The sequence below is a fragment of the Kogia breviceps genome, chromosome 1 (assembly GCF_026419965.1).
Source record: "Kogia breviceps isolate mKogBre1 chromosome 1, mKogBre1 haplotype 1, whole genome shotgun sequence".
Taxonomy (NCBI): domain Eukaryota; kingdom Metazoa; phylum Chordata; class Mammalia; order Artiodactyla; family Physeteridae; genus Kogia; species Kogia breviceps.
In genome coordinates, this window is record NC_081310.1 from 60,903,877 (window position 1) to 60,922,994 (window position 19,118).

A 19,118-nucleotide genomic window follows, 5' to 3' on the forward strand; every position below is an offset into this window, starting at 1 on the left:
AGACCCCAGACCAATCAGAGCCAGAAGGTTGATGACGTTGACTCCTGGTTGCCTCACCACCAACCAAGAATGTCCATGAGCTGATCATGCACCTCACAACTCTCTCCTCAGCACATAGCCCCTTCCTCTTTTCCCTATATAATTTCTGAGCAAAACTTAGGGAGTTGGTTCTTTGGGACATGAGTCCACCTTCTCACCAGGATTGACAGCTACCTCAATAAAGCTACCTTTCCTTTTACCCAACACTTATCTCTCAGTATTGGATTCCTGAGCAATGGGCAGCTAAACCTGAGTTCTGTAACACTGTTACAACTCAAATTCCACTGTGACATAAAGCTTCCCAAATTTCCTCATCTCTCAAGTGGGCACAATACCACCCACATTACACGTCTTACTAATAATCCTAAAAAGGGCTTATTTAAATCAGAAACATTTACAAATGGATTCGACGAACGAAAATTAAATTTATATCCAACTTTTCACGGAAATGTCTGGTGGGTAGAACAACTGGGAAGAGCATCACACAGGGCAAGACATTCTTCCCAGCCCCAGACATGGGCCATGTATTTAATATGGTGGCTCTCTACAGAGCCAGAGCTGGAAGAAAAGGGACAGGTTACCCTAGAAAATCAAATGGAAATTGAAGCCAATTTTCTTCAATTCTAAGTAAGATCTGCAACTCTCAAAGTAGGAAGATATCAATACAGGCAGTACCCAGTTTGAAAATGAATTGTCTTCCAAAGTTCCTTTGTAAGTCAGGTACTCAGAACCTGGAGTGCAAGCATCATTCTATGCCCCAAGCCAACCAACAAAAGCTGATTAAACTTACAATATACCTGGCACACTACACACTTAGAGCAAAAATAGTAAAAAGCAATGTTGTGATATCACTTTTTAAACATATCCAAATGCCTAGAAAAACAAATACACAGCTCCTCACTAGGGTTGACCTGAACCCCAAACTATGAGCTGAAGCTGGACGTCGTGTGATCCAAGTCATTACTGAAATGGGGTCCTGGAAAACTGAAAGGGGAAGAATGAGAAAAACTCCAGACTCAAGAGGAAAGGGGTTCTGGTGGGACACAGAAAGTAGTCTAACATCTTGCAATCAAAAGAGGAGGGTCTGGTACCTACCCATGACATACTCTGAAGAACAGAAGTGCTAACCGTCACCACTAGGAGAGCAACAGCGGCCACACTGCCCGTGATCTAAGCAGGCACAATGAGCTGCAGTGGAGGATAAATGGCCCACTGCCACCCGGAACCAGGGAGCAGAGGGGCAGGGGATTCCCAGCAGCTCTGCAGGGTGTGGACGGCCAGGGGCAGTAGAGGCAGGATGGAAACAGTTCCATAGTTGCCATGAGTTGGTATAGGGAGTGTCCAGGAGCCACATTTGATTCCAATAACTATGGCTAGGTCAGGAAGGAACTTCCTAAATTTTACAAAAGTGAAATTTGCATGAACCAATAAGGTTACTGATCCACATCTCTAGTATTCTGAAAGGAGAACATGGGGCGAGATAAAGACAAAGCATGGGGAATGCCTTTCTCTACACGGCACACTCACACCTTTTACAGCAGGAAAGGTACTTAATGTCCAGTCGTTGCTGAGTACTATGGCTGGGTCAACGCCAAATACAAAAGTAATTGCAAAACACTGAAACCAGGTTTGAAAATTGAAAACGTTTATCACTGATCCACTCTGTACCTTCTTTAATCCTCCAAATAAAGTGCCAGTCTCCAGGTCAAATTCTTGGTCCAGTTCCTCTTCATGTTCTGACAAGAAAAACAGTGTGCATTAGTCACAAATCCAAATGAAACTGGGTTTGGTTTAACAGGAGAGGTACCAAAGGAAACTGGAATACGTCCTGGAAAAGCTGCCCGTGGACTGAGCTACAGGCCTGGAAACATGTCACACTCCTTCATTTCTGTGACCTCAGTTCCTGGAAATACATGGTGGGGCTGATGGAAATGTCCCTCTAATTTGTCATAAGGGTCACAAAAGGAGAGGGATTAAGCACAAAAGCTTCCAGCACAAGGAAGCACTGGAGGGATGAGGGCAAACGCCCCACTTGTACAGATGGTGAAAAAAATTTTTAAACAGACCATGCCACAAAACGATGGTGATCATAGTCCTGTGATATAAAGCTAACAAGATTATTGGTGGAATTGTATAATGGTAATACATATGCTTATAAGTAAACAGTACAATTGGTTTAAAACAAAAAATATTTAAAAATCTTATTCAAATACTTCCTAAGGGTGAACAATAACCAGGCACAGTGTGAAATAGTAGGAATAACGCAGAACACGATTGGCAGGGCTTTTGCTCTCCTGGGACTTACTGTACACTGGATGAGAGAGAAAAACAAATAATAAGAAATTACAATGGTGCTGAAGAATGCCATGATATGAGAGGTAAGGAGTGCTATGGGGGCTGAGTCTGAGGTGTCTATTTGATGTCAACAGGCAGCTGGATGGGCATGGATGGAGCTCAAAACAGCGCCTCAGTTGGAGGTAAAGATTTAGGAGTCCCCAGTATAAGGGTAGTAATGAAGCCTCCATAATGGCTGAGATCACCCAAAAGGGCACAGACTGCATAGACAAGAAAAGAAAAATCCAGTGCTCATCGGACCAACAAACGTACAAAAAACACAGAGGACCACAAAGGAGCTACCCAGAAAGATCAAAGGAAAACCAGGAGAGAGTGGGTCACAAACATAATCATGAAATGATGCTGGTTTCAGAGTAGGATCAAAGGGCAGATGTACACACACTAGATGCAAACAGCAGCCCCAGCCTCAAACCCCAGGCAACACTGCCCCCAGGAAAAGCAGAAAAGGGAGGCTCATCGAGTACTGGGGCCCAGTGTGCCACAGGGCGCAACTCCAGGACACATTCACACTGAATTCCATAAGGTCCAGGAGGTGCTGTGGCGGTGTGTGATTGCCCTGGTCCTTTCTGTTACAGCTGCACACAGGCCACATTGTGTGTGTGTGTACGTGTCTGTGTGTGTGCGCTGTGCTGTACACAGACTCAAGTTCCAAGGGAACAACCCACAAACAAGCAGCAAGCTACTACAATCCAACAAAGTAACAGGTCTCTCTGAACGCTAACAAAAACAAGGGGGAAAACCTCTCTGCTTTCTTGCCTCTTCTGTTTTGGCCTCACTTTCCTACAAAGTGCAACCTCCAGAAACAACAAAATTATGCGTAATTGAAACAAAGCAAAAACTTGAGTGCTTCTTTTTTAAAAGGGTACATTCCAAAGCAGTCAAGTTTACAAGCTAAGCAGCTGACTCCCCCAAATGAGGACACATCTCCCTCTAGTGGGAAAAAGGAATTGTATGCAGACATGAAAATTAAGATGAAATCCTGTCTGGCACTGTCCAGTTGAAATACTATCTGAGACACATTTATAATTTTAAAGTTTCTAGTAGCCACACTTTAAAAAAATAATTTTTCAAAGTGAAATTAATTTTAGAATATTTTATTTACCCTAATATGTCCAAACATTATTTCAACATGGAATCAATATTAAACAATTATTAATGAGTTATTTTACATTCCTTTTTCTTACTAATTCTTCAAAATTCCATGGACACATTATCCTTACAGCACATCTCAATTTGAAGTGGCCATATTTCAAGAGCTCACTAGCCACGTGCGGCTACAGCAATGGACAGTATGGTTCTACAGCAAAACCCTCCCTCAGCTTTTAGAGAATTCCTACCAATCACGCTTCTCTGATTTCTTGACACAAACAAATGCTGTATGATGTACATTTAAACTACAACTTAAATCCATTCATGATACTTTGGTGATCACTGTCTTCAGACCGTCTTGAGTTAGCTGAAATGCATTGCTATAGAATTTGGTAGAGTTCTACCAAGGTTTGGTTGAAATTCTACCAAGGTAGAACAGAAGCTGAGAAACTGTAGCAGGAGATATTTCCGTGAAGGGTGATGAGCCTCCGTACTTCTCTGATTATCCTGCTTAGGTGAGGACCCCACACCCTCACCCTTTGGGCAAGAACGAGATTTCATCATAACACATTCCCTCAACCAAGAGGACGCTGCAAATAGAGAGAAGCCTTCTCTACCCGAGCACTTTTCTCTGTACCACACGGGCCTGACTGTGGGCAGAGCCAGCCCTTTCTTCTAGGTCTCCTGGTTCCATTTCCCCAAACTCAGCGCTCCACAAAACTGCCTGAGAGCAGAGAAATTCAGCAGTTTCTGCTGATGAGCCCTCAATACTAGGGTTCGCATTTCAATCATCACCAATGAGCTGTGGTGGTAAACCATTCACTTAAAGCCTCTAACCTACCTACCCTTTCACCCTCAACAGTCACACACACACACACACCCTCGTCTGATTCAAGCCTCCTTCGGGCACATGCACACCCAACTGTGGCCCAGCTGTCCTGCTGTTTCTATGCATTTGAAAAATTCCAATCAGCGCCTATGGATTCTTTATTTCTCTAGGAAGCCGGAGGATCTAGCAGACTGTGGTAGTAAATGAGAGTGGGGGAAGGGAGCCGAAAAGATGGGCTTCTAAAGATAAGAGAATTTAATAGTAAGTAACTCTCAAATATGCACAAGTACATGATCATATACAAGAGGGAAGAAGAGGTGCTGGTTTTTCCATGAGATTCTTGAAGTACGTGGGCTCCTTCTCTCTTCTCTTCCAGTTCCCACTCAGGGAATAATACAGTGGTTTAGAAATAGCCCAAGCAAAAACAAATCATATATGTAAATAGGATGCAAAGCGATATACACATAAATGACCTTCAAATCTCCCTGAGAGTTGCTCATCTGTGACTCCTTCGGAATTCTGGGGTCTATCAAGGCAGGCCACCAGGCACACAGTTTGCGTGGGAATCCTTAGGGCTCCCTGGAGAGCCAGAAGCCCCAGACTAAGATGGAAACGCTCCAGTAAAGAAAAAGCCGTAAGCTTTGATGCAACACAGAGCAAAGGCTGGGGGAGCAGGGGGCCTGAGGAGAGAGGCGCTGTAGAGTGTAACACTGAGGGTTGCCTTCAAATGCCCTCCAACCCGGGGGCGGTCCCAAGTCATTGTGAGAGGTTAATCACAGGCTTTAAGAAAGCCAACAAGCCCCTCCCTTGAGGATCAGTGTCAATCTAGGAAGAAAACACCAATGCAAGCCTGAGAGGAAGGGGTGGGCCAGGAGACTTGGAATTCCAGTAGGAAGGCAGCGACCTGACGGTTTCCTATGACCCTGGCCATAGGTAACATGGAAAAAAAAAGATCAAATATAACACGAAGCCCTGCCAAATAGAATACTCGGAGTCCTAGCTGCACCACAGCACACATTATTAATGCTGGCTATCTAGACAGGCTGTCCAGACCTTGCTTCCTGCAGTTGGGTCCTTTCACAAGGCTGTATTAACTGAAGGGCCCCTAGTGGTTCTGTCCATGGGCAGGCAGCTCACCTGGTTCCAAGGGCACAGGCCACCTGTACAAACATAGGACTGGTAGCCTTTGTTTCTCTACCCTGAACTGGGGCCACCAGATAAGTAACCAGCCATCTTGCAACCAAACTCCTCTAATCACAGAAGCTAGTGGGAAAAATTACCTCCAGATTGACAAAGCCTGTCCCCTATGACAGGTTAGTATGTTGCATGAACGACATAAAAGAATTAATCTATAAATGAGCTGCTATATCCTTTTCTCATAAGCTGGGATTAGTGACAAGTGATAAGAAAAGGCATGTAAAGGAACAAACAAAAGCCAAAAGATGAATATGCTCAACTATATTTGCATCCCACTTTAAGAACACCTACTATAATTTTAAAAAAAAGAAAAAAGAAACTGGAGGCGGCAATTCAAATGATTTGCTCCATATCTGCCTAAATATCAGGGCTCTCTGGTGTCACAGAGTTTATTTAGAGAAACATTAACTGCTTGTCACTGAAGATTAAAGAAATGAAAATAAAATACCTGTGAAATAAAAACTCAAATCAATGGAAAGCACAGTTCCTTTTATAAAAATGTCTCTAACTGCAAATTTTCAGGAAGATAGCTACTCCATGAAAGGTTAGCCTGGGCTCTGTAAAGCCAAAAAGATCTAGGGTGGCTGCTGTTCATCAGAAAGTAATCACAGAGAACAGAAAAATGGTAGAATTTATAAATAAATCCAAGAGCTTGTTCTTCGAAAAGGAGAATCAACCTACCAAATAGACAAAGCCTTTTTAAATTTCCTAAAACAAGGGACACACGCAGAATTCAAAACATTTTAAGAATATGATCTACAACTGTACATTAATACATCTGAAAATTTCAATGAAATCGAAAAATATAAATTACTCACACTGACTTAAGAAGAAAAGCTACGTATACCAATAATCCTGAAAGATACTGAAAAGTTTTCGATAAGTCTACTTCCAAAGAGACAAACTTACAAGTGAATGATATCAAACTCTGATGATGCCGACACTTCGTATACTACTTAAACAGTTCCATAATATTGGCGGAGTCAGTGGGGGAGCTTCCCCATTCATTTCAAAAAATTAACAGAATGCTGATACTGAAATCTGCAGATGAAACAATAAAACTACAGGCCAGTTAATCTCACTTAGAAATTATTAATATTTTTTTAAACACAGAAACAAGCAGTGTATTTAAAAATAGCATAGTCACAGTAGGTTTGTTGTAGGAAACCATATAAATTATATTGGAAATATGATTACAATATCAATAGGTTGAGAAAGGAAAACTACGTAATCATCTGAATAGATACTTTAAAAAATGGATAAAATTCAACATGTATTGCTGATTTTAAAATTTCAGTAAAAGGGAGCTAGACATATTCCTTAACATGTTTTTTTTCCAAAAAAAAGCTTATTCAGCATTTCAGTAATGGTAAAACAATATAGGGATTTCCATTAAAGTTAGGGATAACTAAATAAGGATAGCATTCTTTTCCAACTAGTATACTGTTCTAGAAGTCCTGGCTAAGTAATAATAGATGAAGCAAAACCATTATCATTATGTGTGGATATTATCTAAGTACAAAAACCAGGAGAATCAAATAATAAAAGCCAGTGGAACCCTAAGAGAATTCAATAATTTTTGGAACATAAAATAGAGAAACCAAAATAAATAACTTTACTATAGACCAGAAATAATCAGCTAGAAATTATAGAAAATATAATTATAATATAATATAATATAATATATTATATATTATATTATATATAATATATATATTATATATATTATATATTATTATATATATTATATATTATATATATTATATATAATTATATATAATATATATATTATATATTATATATTATAATATAATATAATTATAATATAATTATAAAACGAAGAAAAAGACTTATAAATAATCTTAGGAATTTTAATAGGGCCTATTATGAAGACAACCATGAACTTTTTTTAAAGGAAGTAACAGAAACCTTGAGAAAAAAATACCATACTCCTGGATGCAATATTATAAGATTGTCAATTATTTACAAATTAATTTCTAGGCTTACTGTAATTCTGATTAAAACCCTAATGAGATTTTTTTTGGAACCTGCCAATTTCAAACGGATCTCGAAGAATAAACCAGTAAGAATAGCTAAGAATGGAAATAAAGAACAAGGAGTGGTAACTTACTCCACCAGATATTCAGACATTTAAAAAGCAAAAACAATTAAAACAGCACAGTACTGATGTAAGAAATGATTGAGAAATCAATGAGACAGAAAAGACAGACCCCATACTGTGTGTGTATGCATGTGTGCATATCCATAAAAGAATTCAGTAGATATAATAATTTAGTACATGGTCGAGATTGCATTATAATTCAATAAAGAAAGACTTATTAGATAGTGTTTGGTTACCTATTTGGGAAAAAAAGTAATTTAACTCTTCACACTTCTTATCAATATACCAAATACATATGAGGTGGATTGAAGAATAAAGGCTAAACTTACTGAGTCTACAGTAAGATGGACATTCTCCAATAGAAAACGTGTTAATTGGCACAGCCTTCCTGGAGAACAGTCTGGGTATATCTATCAAGAACCTTAAAAACATTCATGTAGTTTGACTCTATACTTCCTCTTCTGGAAATCCTTCTGAGAAAAACAATCAGGTACAGTAAAATAGTACAAATAGATTCCTCACAAAATAAATGAGCTAAGCATTCAACTCATGAAGTTGGAATGAAGGAACAGAGCAAACCCAAAGGAACAATAAGGAAGAGAATAATCAGATAAGGGCAGAAATCAATGAATTGGAGAACAAAAAGAAACAATTGAGAAATCTAACAAAGCCAAAGCTGAAAAGATTAATAAGATCTCTAGTACAATTGATCAAAGGGGAAAAAAGTAGGACAGAGGGAGTGAGTGAAGGAGAAGATGGAAATAACAAAGTATACAATGAGAGAAAAGCCAACTAGAGAAACAACAAATTTTTTCTAAGGTAAGTATTATAAACCACAATATACTAATCAAGTTGAAGACCTTCATAAAATGCATAGATCGCTAGAAAGCTACAAAATGTCAAAATAGGTACAAGAAGAAATAGAAATTTTGAATATAAATCAATAGTTAGTAAGCTGAAACAGTAGGCCATGACTTCCCTTTCCAGATGCTTTTCCAGGTGACCTCCTATCACCCATGGTTTTCACTGATGAGAATTCAACTGTTTTCATTCCAAGAACTGCATTAAGCTGATATGAACAACAAAAATACACAGCCCTCTTTCAGGCAGAGGCATTAATTCTTTCAAGGTTACTGCATGACACATTGTATCTTTCCTCAAATTAAGTGCAATCTGAGAGACATAAAAGTATTTCTACATGTTCTAAACCATAAGACACAAACTTAATGTAGCAGGTTTGGATTAGCCACAATACTGCAGAATACCAGGGGAGAGGTCACCAAGCATAGAAGATCACCACTACCATCCCCCCCACCCCCAAGCATTTCCATATGACTTTGACACACTCTATGTAGACTCTTGGAAGAGCTGAGTGGAAGAAGGGCTGTTCTATTCAGTCCCTGCTGTGGATTTACCAAGAGATCCCTTAGTGACTAGGGCTGTTATAATCAGTCTTCTGTGCCTAACGGTCAGACCACCCTGCTTCTGCTGATGGGGGAGAGAGCAGTGAATGAGACGCCTGCTCTGTGCCCAGAGAAAGCAGCCGTGTAAGTGCTCACCCGTGGCATTCCACTTAATGAATAAGTTCTGAGCCTCTAGTATGTTCTAGGCCCTATATTTGCTCCAGAAACAAACACTCCAAAAAAGTTCACAGAAGAGACAGTTTTCCCAGTGGACCTACTTCCACAATGTGGGTTAAGCAGCACTTTTTCTTGAATTAGATAGTAAGATGTGGAGCCAAAAAGACTCAACATTGCGTTAAACACACTTTGGCAAGGCAGGGGGATCTGGCTTCCGTGAGCTGAATGGAAAAAGGAATAAGAAATAAGACATTTCTTGGGAGGAGTGGCCACTTTGGCACTGTTATTAAGAGAAAAAGCCTGCAGGATAAAAGAAGCTCCAGGCTAGGGTGTGGTCAGTAATACATCAAACAGGATGACAGCCACTGGATCAATTGAGGTGCAGAAAAGTTCTGTATTCTCCACAGAAGGATCCCCTCCCACCTCCATCCCAGTAGCTTTCACCACGTAAGAAGGAAAAATTATATTCCACTGGGATAAAATTTTAAGGTTTGAAGTTTTACAGTATAATGGATAAAAGGGCTTCTCCTGTAAAGCAAGCTGCTTTAGGAAATTAAATTATCAATAAATACGAGTAGCAGAATAGAATAAAATATTGGGTCTACGGTTGGACAAACCTGTTCCATTATTTAGTAGATGTGTGGCCTTGGACAAGTTATATTTTTCAACCTCAGTATCCCCATCTGGGTAAAGAAGTATAACACCCATTGTGGTAGAGAGACTCCAAAGATGGCCACCATCAATTCCTTGTCTCCATGTCTATGTGCACTGCTCCAGCCATAAAAAGCCATAGCCCTTCCTCCCCTTGAATCTGGACTGGCCCTATGACTTGCTTTGACCAATAAATGAGGCAGAAGTGACCTACTCAACTTCCCAGGTTGGGCTTTAAGAGATCTGCAGCTTCTGGTTTTACACACATGCAATACTTCTTCAAAGCCATGTGGAGAACCACATACAGAGAGCCACAGCATTCCAGTTGACAGCCTCCAGCTGAGCTCTTGGCTGATAGCCAGTCATGTGCGTCAGCCATCTTGGACGTTTCAGCCTAGCTGAGCCACCAGATAATTGCAGCCCAGCAACAACACACAAAGCAGAACTGCCCAGCTAAGTCCAACCCAGATTTATTAAAAACAAAGTCTCACAGAACATGAAACTCGATCAATGTAATCCATCAAAACAACAGGCTAAAGAAAAATTACATGATCATATCAGTAGATGCACAAAAAGCATTCAAAAAAATCCAACACCCATTTATGATTCAAAACTCCCAGTAAACTAGAAACAGAGAGGACCCTCCTCAACTGGGTAAAGAACACCCACAAAAACCTACAGCTAACATCATCCATAATGGTGAGTAACTAGAAGCTTTCCTGCTCAGATCAGGAAAAAGGTAAGGATGTTCCCTCTCATCACTCCTTCTCAACACTGTACTGGAAACCCTAGCTAATGCAGTAAGAGGAGAAAATGAAATATAAGGCATACAGAATGGGAAGGCAGAAATAAAACTGTCTTTGTATGCAGATAACATGATTGTCTATCCAGAAAAACCAAAGAATCGACAAAAAAAAAACTCCTGGAATTAATAAGCAATTATAGCAAGGTTTCAGGAAACACGGTTAATATATATATAAAGGTCAGTCACTTTACTATATATCAGTAATGGGGCTTCCCTGATGGCACAGTGGTTAAGAATCCGCCTGCCAATGCAGGGGACATGGGTTCAAGCCCTGGTCCAGGAAGATCCCACATACCACGGAGCAACTAAGCCCGTGCACCACAGCTACTGAGCCTGTGCTCTAGAACCCACGAGCCACAACTACTGACCCCATGTGCTACAACTACTGAAGCCCACGTGCCTAGAGCCTGTGCTCTGCAACAAGAAAAGCCACAACAATGAGAAGATCACACACCACAATGAAGAGTAGCCCCCGCTTGCTGCAACTAGAGAAAGCCTGCGTGCAGCAATGAAGACCCAACACAGCCAAAAAATAAATAAACAAATAAATATATATCAGCAATGAACAAGTAGAATTTGAAATTAAAAACAACAGCACCCCCCAAAATGAAATATTTAGGTATAAATCTAACAAAATATGCATGTTATATATGAGGAAAACAACAAAACTCTGATTAAAGAAATCAAAGAAGAACTAAATAAATAAATAAACTAACTAAATATTCCATGCTCATGGAAAGACTCAATATTGTCAAGATATCAGTTCTTCCATACTTGATCTATATATTCAATGCAACCCAAATCAAAATCCTAGCAAGTTATTTTGTATATATCAACAAACTGATTCTAGAGTCTATATGGAGAGGCAAAAGACCCAGAACAGACAACACAACATTGAAGGAGAAAAACTAAGTCGGACAACCAGTACTATCCAACTTCAAGACTTACTAAAAAGCTATGGTAAGTGTGGTATGGGTAAAAGAACAGACAAAGAGATCCATGCAACAGAATAGACAGCCCAGAAATAGACCCACATAAATATACACAACCAATCTCCAACAAACAAGCAAAGGTAATACAGTGGAGCAAAGAGAGACTCTTCAACAAAAGGTGCTGGAACAAATGGACACCCACATGCAAAAAAAAAATGAATCCAGACACAGACTTTACACCCTTCACAAATGGACATCATAGATCACAATGTAAAATGCTAAACTATAAAACTCCTGGAAGATAACACCAGAGAACATCTAGATGACCTTGGACGTGGCAATGATTTTTTAGATACAACACCAAAGGCATAATCCACGAAAGAAAAATTGATAAGCTGGCTGGATTAAAATTAAAAAGTTTTGCTCCATGAAAGACACTGTAAAGGGAATGAGAAGACTGGCCACAGACTGGGAGAAAATATTTGCAAAAACATATCTTATAAAGGATTATTATCTAAAAGATACCAAAAACTGTTGAAAATCAACAGTGAGAAAATGAACAATCTGATTTTAAAACGGGCAAAAGTCCTCACCTGACAGCTCATCCAAGCATGTAGATGGCAAATAAACATATGAAAATATGCTCCACAATATACATCAGGGAAATGCAAATTAAAACAATAACAAGATACCACTACACACCTATTAGAATGGCCAAAATCTAAAACACTGACAACACCAAATGCTTACAAGGATGTAGAGTAACAGGAACCCATTGCTGGCGGGAGTGCAAAATGATATAGCCTCTTTGGAAGAAAACTGGCAACTCTTTGGAAGAAAGCTGTTTATAAAAATAAACATACTCTTAACATACAATTCAGCCATTGCTCCTTGGTATTTACCCAAAAGAGCTGAGAACTTATGTCCATAAAAAAACCTTCACATGGATGTTTATAGCAGCTTTATTCATAATTGCCAAAACTTGGAGGCAACCGAGATGCCTTTAAGTAAGTGAATGAATAAACTGTGGTACATTCAGACAGTAGAATACTGTTCATCACTAAAAAGAAATAAGCCACCAAGCCATGAAAAGTCATGGAGGAATCTTAAATGCATATTAAGTGAGAGAAACAAATGTGAAAAGGCTACATACTATATGATTCCAACTATATGATACTTTGAAATAGATAAAACTGGGAATTTCCTGGTGGTCCAGTGGTTAGGACTCTGCACTTCCACCGCAGGGGGCCCAGATTTGATCCTTGGTCAGGGATCCTGTGCGGCCAAAAAAAAAAAAAAAAAATTTTTTTTTAAACTGAAATAGGTAAAACTATGGAGATGGTAAAAAGATAAGTGGTTGCCAGTGGTTAAAGGGGAGGGAGGGATGAATAGACAGAGCACAGAGGATTTTTAGGGCACTGAAACTACTCTGTATGATACTATGATGGATACATATAATTTATACTTCTCAAAACTCACAGAATGAACACCACCAAGAATGCACCCTACTATAAACTGTGGACTTTGGAAGATAATGACATATCAATACAGGTTTGTCAATTGTAACAAACTGTGTCAACTCTGGTGCAGGACGCTGATAGTCAGGGAGGCTGCCAAGGCTTGCCAAGGGGCACTGAGTGCATAGAAGCTCTTTGTATTTCCTGCTCAATACTGCTGTGAACCTAAAACTGCTCTTAAAAAAACAGTCTAGGGGCTTCCCTGGTGGAGCAGTGTTTGAGAATCCGCCTGCCAATGCAGGGGACACGGGTTCCTGCCCCGGTCCGGGAAGATCCCACATGCCACGGAGCGGATGGGCCCGTGAGCCATGGCCGCTGAGCCTGCGCGTCCAGAGACTTTGCTCCGCAACGGGAGAGGCCACAACAGTCAGTGAGAGGCCCAAGTACCGCAAAAAAAAAAAAACAGTCTATTTAAAAGGAAAAGAACCTCACAGAACAGTGAGAGATAATAAATGGCGGTAGTTGTTTTAAATCACAGAGCTTCAGGATGGTTTGCTAGGTAACAATGGACAACGATCACACCCATTTTATGGAAAAGACTGATGAACTGCTAACACCCATTCTTTCTTTCTTCCTCTATAATAAAACCCTTCGGTTTAGCTGGAAAAACAATGGCCTCCCAACCAAAGACTGCATTTACTAGCTTGCCTCATAGTTGATATGGCCACAGGACTAGGTTCTAACGAACAGTACATGAAAGAATATGACATAGGCAACTTTCAAGGTGATGCTCTGAAAAAAAAAGAGAGGGTCTGTCCTCCCCCTTCCCTTCCATGCTTCCTGCTGGGAAAAAAGCAAACATGGCAGCTGGAGCTGGAGCAGCCACCTCACATCATGAGGTGGAACCATATGTCAAGGATGGCAGAGGAACACAGCAGAAGGAGCCAGGGTCATGGATGCTATCCAGACACCATACCAGCCCTGACCACAGTTACTTTGGAGGCTATGTTTCTGCAGCCAAGCCTATCTTCTAAGTAACACACCATCTCACAGGGCTGCTCTAAAGATAGAATGAGACAGGGTACATAAAGTACCTAACATGGTGCCTGACACAGACCAGGTGAGTTCCTTGCACATGGGCCCTGAGAGCTCAGAGCCTCCAGCCAGGGAATACAGCTACTTGGACAGCCTTGACCAAACAGTCTTCATCTACTTTAGATGGTCAGTCTCTCCCATGGCTTTGAGTGGAACACATGTAGAATGCGGGCAAAGCTGATCCCAGTGATCCCCAGGGAAGCAGCTGCTGGGGGCACAGCACTGTCAGCTGTGCTTCCCAAAACCCACCTTTGCCATTTTAAGTGACCACAGTTACTTTCAGCAAACTCCCTTGCCTTCAAGATAAAGTCCACACTCCTCGGTCAAATGAACACACAATGTCATTCACAATCTATCTCGCTCTTTGATCTAAGCTCAACTCTTACCACTCTCCCTCCATGCACTACACTCCAGCCCTACTGAGTGGTTTGGAGTTCCCAGGTCATGCTGTGTTTTCTCACACCCCAGTGGAGTGGCATTGCACATGTTGGTCCATTTGCCTGCAAACACATCTCTGTCCACAGAGCCTCCGCCCCTTTCTCTACTTGGCTGACTTCTGTTCTTCCTTAAAACAAGGCTCACTATCACCTCTAGGAAACTGTCCCTGACTACGGAAGAGATCACTCATGGACCCTCCAAAATTCTTTCTTCCATTCTTCCCCAGTATGAGAAGTTTTATGTAGCACACGGCCACCAAGCTAACGACAATATTTCCCAGCCTTCCAGCTGTGGCCAGGGAACTCAGTGCTGGCCAACTGGCGTGAGCAGAAGTGACAGGGCAATGTTTATTCCAAGCTGCCCTTAAAGGAAAGGAGGGCTGGCAGGAGGACTTGGTAATGAGTCCTCTTCAACATGTGCACAAAAGCACTGTGGACAGCAGAACAAGAAGAGTAAAGCAGTCCGGGCCTCCGTGTGTCTGAGAGGAGTAATGGCGAGAGAGAAGTTAAAGAGGTTACTGCTAATTATGAATGCAAATCATCTCCATGGCCTTCAGTAGCCACTGAATCAAACCTTCTTATTACAGATCAGCAATAGGATCACCCAAAAGATCCAGAATTAGGGTGGAAAACTCCACCGACTCAGGTCATTGATCCAAACTGTCCAAGACAGGAGGAAAGCAAAGCAGGGCTCAAGTCATCCTGAGCCCATGAGGCCATCTTCCTGAATCTTCCACCTCGGAGCACTCCCTTCTCCATCTTTCTTTCTTGATACAAGTTTAGAAAAGTTGGGGCCTTACCTCTGGAAACTCTATAAACTTCATAGAAAGAATAGAAGTGGAAGCCTAGGGAAGCAAACAGGTAAAAAGACAGTTCCCATCGGGGCAGCATTGCTCCTTGTGACAAAGGGTCCCGTGGCCCACGCTGAGAGTTTCTAGGAAGAGAAACAGAAATAAAAACATTAAACCATAAACATGACACTAGAGGACAGAATCTTACTTGTTCTCCCAGGGACCCATCACTATTCAAGGGGATACAGACATAACCCTCCTCCTATCACACCTCCTCCTGTCATGACCTTATCCCACCTGCATCACATCACATCACATCACACACACACACACACACACACACACACACACACACACCCTGCCTGCCCAGGATGGGCAGGTGTCTCCCCCTGTGCAGTGGACCTTTAGAGAGTAGGGACCATGATCTCTGAGTCCCAGCATCTAGCACAGGACGTGGAATGTAGCAGGAAAGCACTACTAAATGCTCTACGAATAAATAATAAATTACTATTCAAAAGCCTGAATAAAAGAAAAGCACAAATCATCTCCAAACCTCTCCTAAGCCAACAGCATTAACCTCCTTGTTCTCCCCTTCAAATGTCATCCCATAGTAGTTTATAAGAATGGATTAATAAAGCCACTCTGTCTTCCATCTTCTGGGCACTTCTTAAAAAGAAGTTAATAGCCTGCTAGTTGCCCACCCTGTATATGCAAGCTCCCTTCTTACACAGTAATTGAATTTCTATCTGAACACATGGATGCTGAGCTCAACTCTACAGTGTATCCAAGTGTGGACATTTGAATAGTTCTGGCTCTGAGGCTGTGGTCATCCCCTTCCTGCTGGGTGGAGTTGGAACAGCCACCTTTGGACCAAGAGGTAAAAGCCACATAGAAAAACAGGACAGAGTCTCCTCGGTCCCTGACTCTATGTACCACCCCATCTCAGCCCCACCCCCAAAACTGCCCTGAACCTCTTATATCTGGACCATTACATGAAAGAGAAATGCATCCCCAGGATATTTAAGCCTGTGCTGTTCTCTATCTCTCTGTTATGGCTGCCATGTCTATATTCTAAGTAATAAAGCAGGTAACAGAAAGTCCTAAAATGCTGCAAATTAAATGATCAGTTCCCAAATAACAAAGAGTTAACTAAATGTAAACCCTTTTATGGACCTCATTGTTTTACTTAAACCTCTCAAATATGTCTCATTGTGGATGTTAACTTAAAACAAGAGCAAAATTTTAAGCCCCCAAGCAAGCATTTCTAATATGTGACAGTAACACCAAAAATCAGAATTCACACATGAGCTCGTTTTACCTTCACAGCAGCCAGGTGAAGTAGGTGGAGCAAGGGAGGTAGGCATTTACAGATGAGGAATGTGAAGCACGGTAAGGTCACACAATCAGAAATAACTGAGCCAGGGCTCAAATCCAGGTCTTGGGACCATTGGGCCCCCACCCCACTGCTCAGGTACAGCCACCAGCCCCATTAGTGCCAATTCACAGGGTTACTTGTCCTTAGAGCCTGGCTCAGAATCTGCCACACACAAACTCCTTTCTTCAGGCTACAGGGAGACACAGCAGGAAGGGATATAAACTTTAGCTTTTGTAATAGGGAAGAACAAATCTGACTCCATGTTGGATCTGTTTTGTTTAACTTTTAACCTTTGTATTCTATTGCTTTTGCTACAAGTTAAAAATATTGCCTATAGCCTAAAACATACAGGAAAGCCTATTCTCAAGGCTCTGACCTTTAATGGTATAACACTTTTTCATTCATATAGAGATAAAAAGTTGCAGGACAGAGAATAACATTTGTCTTGTTGGAGGTTCACAGGAACATCATAACCATCTGACCTACATGGACAGCTGCAAGAACAAAGGATCCTGACACCAAGATGTTTGCAACAACCAGCCACACCCTCTCTCCTTTCACTATAAAAGAAACCTGAATTCAAATTCAGCTAAGATGGTTCTTTGGGACACTAGTCCACCATCTTCTCAGTCTGCTGGCTTTCCAAATAAAGTCACTATTCCCTGCCCCAACACCTTTTCTCTCAATTTATTGGCCTGTTGTGTGGTGAGCAGTCCGAGCTTGGGCTCAGTGACACTTTCATAAAATATGAGGTCAGAAATCAGTGGTCCTCCAACCAGAGGACCCTCTGGTCATTACCTAAAAGTTGCCAAGCCAGTCTAGTCTGAGTTTCTCCTGCAGATCTCCTAAAAAATCGAGAAGCGGGCTTCCCTGGTGGAGCAGTGGTTGAGAGTCCGCCTGCCGATGCAGGGGACACCGGTTCGTGCCCCAGTCTGGGAAGATCCCACATGCCGCGGAGCGGCTGGGCCCGTGAGCCGTGGATGCTGAGCCTGCACGTCCGGAGCCTGTGCTCCGTAATGGGAGAGGCCACAACAGTGAGAGGCCCGCGTACCGCAAAAAAAAAAAAATCGAGAAGCAGCCACTCATGCTCTCAATCCCAAGCTCTCTAAGCCCTAGTACTTCAACAATGCCTTCTCAGGTTCCCCTACTACTTTTCAGAGCCCCTTCTAACTTCATACATTTCTAGTCACACTTTATTTTGAAATACCTGGCATCTCCTAGAATATGTCAAGATTTCTTTCTAGAACTTTGTAGGAATACAGTCATTTTCAATTTAGTGGGAAGTGAATTTCAACCTCTGGGTTTCATATTGTCTCTCTTTCCAAGGATGTTGGTATTACTATATTGGATGACTTGCTCAATCAGCAAAGAGCTGAACCCCTCTTCAAATGCTACTAAATTTGAACATAAATAATCTTGGAGATTAAATCAAAGTTCCTGAAGCCCTGCTCTTTTGAACCTTTTCATGGACATTCTCCTTCTAGGACAGTTCCCCTGAATTAGTGATTTAACTGTCAGGAAACTAGAAAACTCAGAGTTATAACATTTTCCTTTTTGATGCTACTTTTAGCTACAGTGTATATGTTCTGCAGACATATACACAAAGATACACAGTAATAAACAACAAAGCAGCAGGGCTGTGTCCTCATATTTAAAATTTGGGGACTGGACCAAATAACCTCCTGCTGACAGCATATCAGGGAGAGATGCATCAGGGAGAGATGCAGCCCTAGGGGAGACCAGGCTCTGCCGCTGACTGGCTGAGGAATTTAAGTGGATCACAACTTTCCAGATATGTTTCCTCATAGAGTTATTGAATGGATTAAATGTAAAATGTTTACCCAGGGCCTGGCACAGAGCAAGCACTCAATAAACATTGGCTAAGATCTGTCCAGCAGGACCAGTTAGTGAATTTAACTCATCAGGAGCTTACCTAGCCAGAGCCCTGGTTTTCTTTCAGAAATGATGACAGCTAACTGACCTTCCACGGGGAGAGGGGGTGAGCATCCTACCTGCTGCTGGGCCTTCTTCAGCTGATCGGCATCCCCAGAGTTCCCTCCAATTTCTCATCCCCATCCTCTTCCCACGACCCACGGCCACCGCAGACAGCTAACAAACTGTCCTTGGGAGCCACCTGGAGAGCTTTCTGACCAGTGTCTCTTCTCACCACCTCTTTTCTTAGCCCCAAAGGAATTATATACAGTCCTCACTTTTCTTGCCTCATCATTCACAATCCCAGGAATGTGACCTCAAAGCACCACCACCACACAGACACCCACCTGTCCTTCTTAACAGATCTTTCTTCCTTAATATTTTTTTCCAACTCTTGTCCACTTATCTCAAGAAAATTCCTCTCCCCAGTAT

The 19,118-nt window shown here is 41.5% G+C and overlaps 1 protein-coding gene across 3 annotated transcripts in view; it reads right to left on the bottom strand.

Moving 5' to 3' along the window:
* Positions 1-19,118, bottom strand: part of HHAT (hedgehog acyltransferase) — a 363,561-nt gene that overhangs the window by 333,838 nt on the left and 10,605 nt on the right. For all 3 annotated transcript variants that reach the window (XM_067032206.1, XM_067032195.1, XM_067032200.1), the window contains exons 2-3: positions 15,389-15,522; positions 1,708-1,775 (exon numbers count right to left, since the gene is read on the bottom strand). In XM_067032206.1, coding sequence (XP_066888307.1) covers positions 1,708-1,775; positions 15,389-15,479 — 159 coding nt within the window. In that variant the 5' untranslated portion in view covers positions 15,480-15,522. The remainder of the gene's footprint in view (positions 1-1,707; positions 1,776-15,388; positions 15,523-19,118) is intronic.